General features: G+C 50.7%; 1 protein-coding gene across 2 annotated transcripts; it reads right to left on the bottom strand.

Annotated features, from left to right (window-relative positions):
- Window positions 1-109: 109 nt before the first annotated feature.
- VRK3 (VRK serine/threonine kinase 3) lies at window positions 110-9,672 on the bottom strand. 2 transcript variants are annotated; one of them, XM_084296060.1, is made up of 11 exons: window positions 9,176-9,672; window positions 7,985-8,037; window positions 6,094-6,160; window positions 5,197-5,281; window positions 4,590-4,689; window positions 4,135-4,227; window positions 3,662-3,794; window positions 2,831-2,951; window positions 2,451-2,512; window positions 1,389-1,537; window positions 110-689 (listed from the first exon to the last, which is right to left on the bottom strand). In XM_084296060.1, exons 1-10 carry the CDS (start codon window positions 9,630-9,632, stop codon window positions 1,389-1,391), a joined length of 1,320 nt encoding a protein of 439 aa, XP_084152186.1. In that variant the 5' UTR covers window positions 9,633-9,672; the 3' UTR covers window positions 110-689. The 2 variants fall into 2 exon arrangements, 1 of the variants encoding a protein (XP_084152186.1); XR_014618884.1 differs by lacking the exon at window positions 110-689 and having other exon boundaries at window positions 1,505-1,537; window positions 2,742-2,951.
- Window positions 9,673-10,601: the final 929 nt, after the last annotated feature.

Here is a 10,601-nt window from a genome sequence, read left to right as displayed (position 1 = left end):
TTTATAAAAACTTTTTTTTGTATAAATAGATGGCTCCTTGTATTACTTCTGTGGATGGTATCCCCTTTGCCTACTGCACTGAGCTGGGGCTTGGAGAGTTAAGGTACTGCTTAGGGATGAAGTCAGGGTTTAGCTCTGAGCCAAGTTGTTAGGATTGAGTTCCAAAAGGGACAGCCTGTAGGCTATTTACATGAACAGCATGAGCAGTTGGGAGAGCATCCTGCAAATTGCCATTACATGGCAAAAAAAAAAATTAGATGGGGCTCAAATCACCATCACAACTCTATAGCATCCCCAGAAAGAAAGCCTCCAGAAATGCCTTGAACATGACAAATAACTGCATGACAGGGGGCCTTAGGTGCTTGTCTGTAAAGAGTTTATTATAAAACAACATACTGCCACTGTTGTCACTTAAAAAAGTCCCTGATTTAGTTTCTTTGTGCCCTTCTCCTGGTGGCTAGAGTGCACTTCTCCAGCTGTTTACACTAACTTGCCACACAGGAGCATCTTCACAGTAGCTTCTTACAGCAGTGGCTCAGCATTCAGTAGCGTGTTACATTAAAATTAGAGGAAAATGCTTTTAAAAAGTCTTTCTCTAAACCAGGTAGGTAAAAGTTAAATGTCTTCTGAAAAGGGGCTCACACTGCAGAAAGTTTTGAACTCTGTTCTCCAGTCCAAGTTTCCTTGATCTAAAAGAAAAGGCACAAACAGGAATATTAACCAGCATTTGTACAATTCCTTCCCAGAAATCTGTTCCTGGGGCTCCTGCTTAATCCAGAGGCCTTAACTGAGGCAGGCCCAGACTAGACGTAGATTTGTCTTCGTATTTATTTGTATTGTATCTCTTATCAAACCTTCACCTTGGCATGAAGTGTTTCATGGACAAAATAGAGCACTTGTGCCTACACAGCTGCACTAGAAGCTGGCTTTATGAAAAAGAACTACAAAAGGTACAGCCCAGATTCTGGATTTTCTTTTTTTTCTTTTTTTTTTTTTTTAAAAAAAAAAGACCACATCAATCTGTACTTTGTTAGCACCTTCAGGGCCCTGCAAACTTCAGCCTTTATTGCACCTGGAAGAAGGTGGCAAGTATTACGCCTTTCTTCAAAACCTCAAAGAAACAGATGTGACAACTGCTAAGCTTGGCCTTGCATAGCACTGGACTGGCCTCTTAGGAGGGAACGGTGAAAGAACAGTGCTGCTTTCACAGTCAGGAGGAGCCTCGTGGTCTCGGGTGAGTTCACAGACCACCCTACTCTCTTCTCACCTCTTGCTGCTGCCTGCAGCACCCCAGGGCGTACGGCACCGGGCAGCAGTGCCGTACTGCTCAAAGCAGCACAGGGGCACAAGTGCTTTGCACTGTGGCAGTCTGAACTACAGGCACTTACTTAGGGCACTATCGTGATAGCCACAGAGTCGTAAGCTGATGCTTTCATCTTCTCCAGTGGCTTTTTGAAGAGCTGCCGCAGGAACTCATAGTTGGGCTTCTCCTCATACTCCAGCGCCATTACTTGCTGCAGGTAGCGCTGAAGGGCATCTGCAAAATGAGGAATGTCACTGCCCGGAGCAGCACGGCCACCCATCATCTTTACAAAGCTGCCAAATAGCCTCTCCAGACTGCATTCCCCGCAGACAGCTCATTCAACTGCCTTGGCCAGCTGCGAAGAAAGGAAAACAAAACCTGGACTGCATCAGGAGCAGTGGGAGCAGCAGGTACAAGGGCAGTGATTTGCCCCCTCTGCTCTTGTGAGGCATCACCCGCAGTGCCCTGCGTTCAGCTTGGGCCCCCAGCACAGGAAGGACAGGGAGCTGCTGGACTGAGTCCAGAGGAGGGCCACGAGGGCAACCAAAGGGACGGAGCACTTCCATTATGGCTGAGAGAGCTGCCTTGTTCAGCTCAGAGGAGAGAAGGCTCTGGGGAGATCTTACAGCAGCCTTCTAGTACCTAAAGGGGGCTACAGGAAAGCTGGAGAGGGACTCTTTGCCAGGAGCACAGTGATAGGACAAGGAGTCTTTAAAAGAGAGTAAAAGAGAGTAGATTTGGATCAGATCTAAGAAATTCTTCGCTATGTGGGCGGTGAAACCAGATGATCTTTAAGGTCCCTACTCACCCAAACTGTTTTGTGGGTCTATGAAAACAAAAGGCTAATATGAAACTCAAAGATAGGGTGGGGAAGTGACCCAAATCCTGCATTTTTAAAGCCCCCAGAACACTTGCCTCTTCAGCAAGGCTCATGAATACAGATAATGGGCAGCAGCCCTCCTTGTTTTGCTGCAAAGAAAACAAGGGATTCATTCACAGGGGGAGCCTGTCAGCTGCTCCATGCAATGCTTTGCCACCATCACCACTGGAAGCCATCCCAGCTAGCACGCCAGCACAGGGAAGGCTCTGACCTCAAGTACAGTCAATCCTCCCTCCACAAGAAGCCCACAGGAAAGCAAGCCCACACCTGGAATTGCTCTCTGCCCGATGAAGCACTGTCGGAGAAGGCATGTCACATCTGCTTTGTACCTGGAATAATCAATGCAGAGTGCTGTCAGATGAGAAGCAAAGGAGCAGGCCCTCAAGCAGCCCACCTTTAACAACAGGGACAAAAAAAGGCTGAATTCAGGTGGCCAGGTTCTAAATGGTGCTGAACTCTGGGTTCACCAATAACCCTTTTGTTTGGGAGACACAACTTTGGCCACCTGCTTCCAGTCTCAGCCTTTACAGTGGATTAACCCACATCCCAATAGCGTACTGTGACCATGCGGTTTCTCTTTAAGTCATAGAACATTCCTCTGCACTTTCTGCTGAGCATTTCCCAAAAGAGCAGAAGATTTCTCCTACTTCTCTTTCTTCTCCACCACAGCTTCCACGTTCTTCAGATCATGAGACCAAGGCAAGAAGCCACAGAGCCATTTCAGGAGACAGTAGCCCAGAGATTCCAAGTCACTCCGTCGAGATGGTCCTGATGGGAAAGAAGGGAGATTGACACATGAAAAAATGTTTGGGAGGCTAGCACCTTTCCTTCAAATGAAAGTAGAGACTAGCACGCATTGCACAACCTCGGAAGTCTCTATTTTAAGCGTTCTTTATGTAAAACAGGCAGCCTTGTGACGGTGCACAAGCCTAAGGAGCTGAAGTACAGAAATGCAAGAGTTTCACTGCTAGAGGATATCGGTAGTTCTGAGAGCCTGCTGCCACACAGCTGAATGAGCACATCCCGGCCCCTGCACGAACACTTGCCCAGTGTGAACATTGCAACCAAGAGAGGTACTGGCTAATTTAAATACCCTTCCAGCTCTCACTGCTTCAAGGTCAGAGCAAAGCCGGCTTGCTTCAACTCTGTTTTGGGCAGGGATCCAGTCTGGTTTGAAACATATCCCTGCTGAGCCAGCAGGAAGCAGCCCAGTTTTCTACTCCTTGCATGCCTGCAGTAAAGCCAAGGCTCCAGATGGAGCAGGAACATCTCTGCACCTCTTGCTGCTGTTGCTGAGTAACCTGGCAAGTCCCAGCACAGGAGCCTAGAGAGAGGTTAGAGGGAACAGCCTGAACAGAAGCTGAGTTGCAGGTGATGATTTCCAGGCATTTTTACTGACAAATGCCAGCTCCAGAGAGCAATGCCACAGAAACAGCTCTGTGGCAAGCTTGACTGGCTTGTGTCAGAAAGAGACTGACCTGCTCCCCTGTGGCTGTCCAGACTGATAAACTCTATCGTGCCTTCGTGAGGGGTCCTGCTGCCTTCGCGCTGAGCCACGTGCTTCCCTCCTGGGCAGTAACGGAACGCAAAGCAGTAGCCCGCTAGGGTCACCTACAAGACACCAAGGAACACACGTCTGAGCATTACTGCTTGGGGCCAGGACCCTGAGCTGTATATCTGCTCCTCTTCCTCCACAGGTCTCCAGGACAGAGCCTGAAACTTCCCTCCACGGAATCTCCTTCTTGCAGGCTCCAGGTGGCATGGCAGGTACCACGTCCACTCCTTCAGGTGTTAAATCTGTGAATTCCCCAATCCTGCACTACAAAACCTGCTTGAGCACTGCACAGAACGCATCGTTCCCCTGCTCAAGAGCAGGATCCTGGGTGTTCTGTCCTGTTTCACAAGCCCTCCTGCACTGCCATTTCCTTGCAGCACGGCTCCAGCTCCATACCTGCATGAGGTCTGCTGGGTTCACGTAGATGTTCTCAGCCGTGATGTCCCCATGCACGTACTCATTTTCATGAAGGTACTCCAGGCAGTCTAGCTACAAGTAAACAGAACATGTCAACGTATTAGACCCATGCATTCCTTCTGCACACGGGCTTTCCCTAAACTGGACTTTCCAACGCAGCTCCTTGAAGCTGTGTGCAGGTACACATTAGCACCAAGTCTCACAGATTCTGATTTTCAAGTGCCAGGTTTCTTTCATTCTCCTTATCTCAAATTCCTTCAGATTTACACACTGCTCAAGAGATGCTACTCAAGTTCACAACAGGCTCAAGTGATGCTGCTTTAAGACCCCAGCCAAGCCCTTGGGTTAGCTTTAAAACATCTTTAAAAGATTAGGGGAAAAGTTGTATGCCTTTTCTGAACAAGTCTCTTGGAAAGTATTGGTTCTCTACGTACCAGCCGGACTACGATCTGAAAAGCTGCCTTCTCATTCAGGCGTACGCCATCATTCAGGATGGAGTGAAGAGTTCGCCCTAAGTCTGAGAACACCAAAAACCTACAAGAGACAAGGACTTGGCAGTACCTACCTGGTTCAGAAACCCTACAACAGACACTCATCAAGCATTCTACCTGGATTAGACCTGTCCCCCACTTCATGTTGACGTGGGCAAAGCTTTTCTCATTTCTTATATATAACAAAAAACTCTATGAAAAGGAGAGACATCCTGACCACATATTACAAAGTCTCGTCTCCCCTTTTGAGTTAAGTTTAAAAGGCAGCAATAAGATGTCCCGATTCCCTGGGCCTGAGGAGCAGAAGCAGCAAAAGCAATGACTTCACCAGCAACACAAAGACTGAAGGGAACAGGTTATTGGGAGAGGCCATAATTTTTGGTAATAAATAATTTTGGTAATAAATGAAATAGGAGCAATACATACTTAGGAGTCTGTGGACAGCAAGAAATGAAACAGCAGAGAGCAAGAGGGAAAGAAAGAAAAAGCCCAAGAGGATGGCAATTGTGGACAAAAGAGCTCAGCTGTGTCCTTCACAGAGTCACCTCACCTGTATTTATCTGCATGCAGTCCAAAGCCAACACAATTGGGGATTCCCAGCAGGGGCAAAGAGTGTAGCTTCTTCCACTTATCCACTAGAAGGCAAGAGAAGAGGACAAAGTGCAGCAGATGCTGCTAAGGAGCTCCAAAACAAAGAAGCTCAGTCAGGGATGGCCTTTCTCCAAAGGCCTGATCTGCCCTGGGCAGCTCAGTTAAAAGTCACTCTCATACTGATTCTGTCCCAGAAATGCCAGCCTAATATGCTGGGGTGTTAGCATGTCAATGAACACAGCACTGCAGAGCAAGAATACGACAGCAGGGATGCTGGAAATACCAGAGCAGGCTAAAGCATGTGCGTGCTATGGGGCTATGTAAAACAAGAAGGGAAGAAGAGAGAGTCAGGAGCAGTGACAGAGAAGCAAATTCTACACATAGGCTTGGGAAGGATTTGATTGCAGTCTTCCCAGAAGTGCAGGTTTGTCAGGAATTCCCCCAAAACCCCTGCTCAAACACCTGCTCATGTTCCCTGGTCAGATTTGCCCATGCTCAGGCTTTTGAGTCAACTGAGTAAATACTTGACAGCAGCTGACAGAAATGAGGAAGCAGCACAGAAGAGAGAGCGAGCAACGGCCAGCCAGGCTGCAGGATTCAACAGCTACCACCGAGATGAAGACGAAGCCTGGGTAGAGCAAGAGAGCTTCAAAATGCCAATATTACAGTGTCCTGAAGGCAGGGACAGCCTGGGAGAGCAGGCTCTTGGCTGAACTGCTCAGCACTCTGGCACAGATGAAGCAACAAATTAGTTTATTCTAGCCTTGCCTTCTGAGAGACCGACAGAACCAACGAGAGAGTGATGCCAGTTTTCCTAACAAGCAGCCTCGTCCCCACCGTTCCAAGAAGCACCAACCTGTGTCTTTCTTTGCAGCTCGCTGGAAAAAGTTCTGTTCATTGTAGATCTTGCCATCTTTGGCATCCTAAAGGAAACAGAAAGAAAATGCTTTACTTCAGCAAAACATCCCCTGCTGGAATGGCAAATTTGGGCAAGACTGCTATGAGACCTTCACTAAATATTTTAAAACCTCCCCCTTCCTACCCCCAAAAAACAAAAGAACAGACAGCAGAAGAGCTGAGAAGAGAGTTCAGGTCTTTTGACTCACTATTTAATGCTGCACCTGACAGCTGCACCGACTCCAAGCATCAGCATGGAAGGAGGGAGCAGCTCTCACACTGCACGTTTCAAGCACTACCACTAAGAAGCATCCCTCGGATAAGAGCACCTACACAACGTGAACCATCTGGCAGCCTAGAACGAGCTCTAGTCCTGAAGCTGTTATGTTAGAAGGAGACAGAGGCAACCTTCATAGCCACAGCACAGATGAGGTTCTTTCTGCGAAGAGGCAAGTCAAAGCTATTCCATTTTATGCTAGCTGTCAGAAAACGAGACAAGTATTCGCAACATTTCCTAAGTGTCTGGGTAATGTGTTGGATTCTTAAAATCCATCCTTTTTACACCAGTCAGCACTACTGCTCATTTACTACTGCTGTTATCAAGTGACCTGATGGTTTACAATCAACGTATACACGTCTGTGTGCCCACACACGTTTATACAGACATACACAGAAATATGCTCAGGACACTGCACGCTAACTTAGGGCAGATGCTACGCATGGGAGGAGGCAGCCGTTTCACATCCTGGCTGGTTTGATACCAAAGACCCCACCCACGAGCGGCCCTGGTTTCTGAGGGATCAGCAGTCTCCAGACAACACCAACGACCACGTTGCAGATATTTCATTGTGCATCTTGCCTGGAAAGCCAACCTGAACCCAAATGCTCTCGTGTGCTCTCCTACAGACCGCTACAGCCACCAGGGCTGGGCTGCAGTCAGAAGACTGCTGATCAAAACACCAGAAGGTGCAAAATACAGGAGCTGGGAGCGTTACGTACAGAACTGAACAAAGATCCCCACCTACTGGTTCTAGTTTTGTGGCAGCTAGCTGTCTGTTCTCATTAACGCTCTATTCTTTCTCCACTCTCTTATGTAGCTCTCCTCTGACAGAAGAGTGAATAATTTTACTAGCACATGTGAGTGGGCACCACCACGTCCCCCACAGAGCCATCAGTCATCAACTCAATTTCAACTGCAGAACAGCAATTACTGAAAATAACACGTTTCCGGAGAACACAAATCTTTGGAAGCGCCTAGGAAGCTGGCTTAGAATTACAACTTCAATTACTGTTTAATTTAAAGATGTGCTCTGGTGTTAAGAGTCTCTCAGTATAACCTCAGCATAACCACCAAATGCTGTCATCTCCAGTTCCCCCTGATTTCAGCAGGATTTATGCCCTTGCCATACAGGAAGAAAGCAGGCCTGACATTAATGGAACAAGAACTCTATCCTACAGCACTAAATTCAGGTTTAGAGATTACTGAGCCTTGTGGATTGAAGGGGCAGCCTTCTGGGATGAAGGGATTTTTGTCTGTTTGCTTTTAAATGAATTCCTCATAGCTATTTTTCTTCACACCTCTAGCGGAACAGCCAACGTCTACTGAAAACCAAGCAAGAGATTCCTGGGAAGTTTTATCCATCTCCTAAGCAATGGTGTTACTCTCTCCCTCTGAGGGATTTTACCTACAGAGATGAGGACAGTGAAGCCACGAGGTGGCACAGCTTCAGGCTAGAGGGGTCCTCTCTGCCCACCTGCCTTGAAAGCCACCTCTAGCCCTACAGGCGGGTGGGTCAGGCCCTGGACACAGCACTACACACTACTTCTTACCCAAACAGATCAAAACTCACAAGTTTGAGGGAGAATCTTTGCTTTTGAGGACAGGCTCCAGATGCTGACTGTGCTGTGGAAGGATGGAACAGATGTGGTTACAGAAGCACAGAAAAGAGCTACTCGCAGTGTCAGCTATGCCATTAAACACAGCCTGCACGGCCCGGCTTTTACTTAGCCTCTGCTTCTTTCGCTTGGACTTTGCAAAAGCTTCCTCTGTGACAGCGCCTTCCCATACTGCCACAAAATAATTCTTACCTTGCTCCAGAAGCACAGCACCCCTGACATGCTTCAGGTGCAGATCTGCTTAAGTCACAGCAGCATCTACGCATGGCTACAGTAGGGGGGTGCTTTGAAGATGGCACGCAAAGAACAAATCATTAGTAGAATCTCAAAGGCATCCCCAAATTAATTTGATGAGAGTTCCCTCTGGCTCACTATGTAGTTTTTCCAGTCTGTAAGAGATCGCAGTCCCTCCTCCTCTGCGTAATGTTATTATGCACATGTGACCTTCCTCCTCCAAAATGTGCACCCATTACTTTGCCTTGGGGAAGGTTCCTTTCTGCTGCTCGCAGCCTGGATGCTACACAGAGGTTATCAGCTGCTCATCATCCAAAAGGTGTCTCTGTAAGAGCACCTTCCACTGCAGTAACAGCATTGATCTGCTCTTTTTCTGCCATCACGTCTGTGGATGCCCTGCCTTTGTTACGAAGCGGCATAACCAAGTAGAAGGAAACTAAAGCCAAACATCGGGCAAAGCTTACTAGTGGGGACAATTCCTCCTGAGCAGTGTGTTCAGGGTGACGGTGGGGAATGGGATCAAAACTTTTCCCTTGGAAATACAGAAATGGAGTGGTGAGAAAAGCTCAGCATGCACTCAACAGCCGAGACAATGCCCTGATGATTTCTCTGGTTCCTTTCGGCCCTGAAATGGGGAAAATCCCCACCTGACATTTACACAGCCCCGACAACACCTGCAGCACAGGAACTCGTGCAGGGGGCTCACGGCCTGTGGGTTGTGAACCTAAAAAAACAGGAAACGGCAGCACGGCCTGCAAGGCTTCTGGTCCCAGCACAGATCCCCAACCCCACGGGGCCTTTAAAACCCGGTGTGGGGCCACCAGCCCCCACCCCACAGCCCCCGGGGACCCCCCGCCAGCCCTGCCCGGGCCGTGCCCCCCCTCACCCCCAGCTCCCCGTCCCCACAGCACCTTCGTACATCAGCCCGGGCCCGCCGTGCTCCAGCAGCCGGCCCAGCCTCCAGCGCCTCTTGCCGTGATCCTCCAGCACCTCGGCCTCCGGGAACGGCACCGCCGCCACCGGCCGCGGCTTGCGGGGCGAGAAGGAGCCGCGCTTCGCCGCCGGGGACAGGGACGGGGACGGGGGCGGCCGGGAGGCCCCCGAGGGGGACGAGGAGCCGGGCCCGGCCGCGGGGCTCCGGGCCTGCCACGGCGCCGGGGCCGCCGCCGCTTCTCCCGGGGCCGGCGGCAGCCGCTCCCCGCAGGCCGGGCAGAACCTGAAGGCGGCCTCCACGCCGCGGCCGCACTGCGGGCAGAAGCGGGCGGGCCCGCGGGCACAGCCGGGATCGGGATCGGGAGCCGGAGCCGGGTCCGGGCTCTGCTGCGGCCCCGCAGCGCGGCCCCGGCCCCGCCGCCCGCGGCCCGGCATCGCCGCAGCCCCGCCGCTGAGGGCCCGCGAGGAGCCGCTGCTGCCCGGCACGGGCACGGGCATGCGCGAGGCTGGGGGGCACGGGGGGGGACGGGGAGGGGACGGGGGCGGCTCCTCGGCACCGAGGGGGTCGGGGGGCGGTGGGGTGGGGGAAAGGGGATAAGGAAGGGGAAGGGAAAGGGGGGATATAAGGAAGGGGAAGAGGAATGGGGTGAAGGAGGAGGAGAGGATGGGGAAGGGAAGGGAAGGGAAGGGAAGGGAAGGGAAGGGAAGGGAAGGGAAGGGAAGGGAAGGGAAGGGAAGGGAAGGGAAGGGAAGGGAAGGGAAGGGAAGGGAAGGGAAGGGAAGGGAAGGGAAGGGAAGGGAAGGGAAGGGAAGGGAAGGGAAGGGGGAGAAGGAGAAAGTGAGGAAGGGAATAAGGATAAGGATTAAGATAAGGATAAGGATGGAGAAGAGGAAGGGGATGAGGATGGAGAAGGAGAAAGGGAAGGAGAAGGAGGGGAAGGAGATAGGATAAGGATGGGGATGGGGAAGGGGAGCGGATGAGGAAGTGGAATGGGATGAGGATGGGGAAGGAGAAGGGGAAAGGGATGAGGATGGGAAGAGGATGAGGATGAGAAAGGGGAAGGGGATGAGGAAGGGAAAGGGGATGAGGAAGGGAAAGGGGATGAGGAAGGGGAAGGGGATGAGGAAGGGAAAGGGAAGAGGATGAGGATGAGAAAGGGAAAGGGGATGAGGAAGGGGAAGAGGATGAGGATGGGGAAAGGGAAGGGGATGAGGAAGGGAAAGGGAAGAGGATGAGGAAAGGGAAGAGGATGAGGATGAGGATGAGGAAGGGGAAGGGACAGAAAGAGAAGGAAGGGGAATGCTGCTAAGGGCTGCCCCTGCTGCCTCGACCAGCCTTCCCAGGTCCTGGCTCTGGAGGAAGGAGGATATTTCTGTTACTACCTTCTTGGTTTCAGGTTATTG

Source organism: Netta rufina (assembly GCF_964035555.1).
Source record: "Netta rufina genome assembly, chromosome: 15".
Classification (NCBI taxonomy): Eukaryota; Metazoa; Chordata; class Aves; order Anseriformes; family Anatidae; genus Netta; species Netta rufina.
This window is presented reverse-complemented; position numbering and strand designations above follow the sequence as displayed.

Excerpts from the sequence above, each read along its gene's own strand:
- VRK3 (XM_084296060.1), bottom strand. The coding sequence starts at position 9,632 with ATGCCGGGCCGCGGGCGGCGGGGCCGGGGCCGCGCTGCGGGGCCGCAG. Across the intron at positions 5,282-6,093 it reads AGCTGCAAAGAAAGACACAG|TGGATAAGTGGAAGAAGCTA; the intron begins GTTGGTGCTTCT and ends CTTGCCTTCTAG. Across the intron at positions 3,795-4,134 it reads ACCCAGCAGACCTCATGCAG|GTGACCCTAGCGGGCTACTG; the intron begins GTATGGAGCTGG and ends GGTGTCTTGTAG.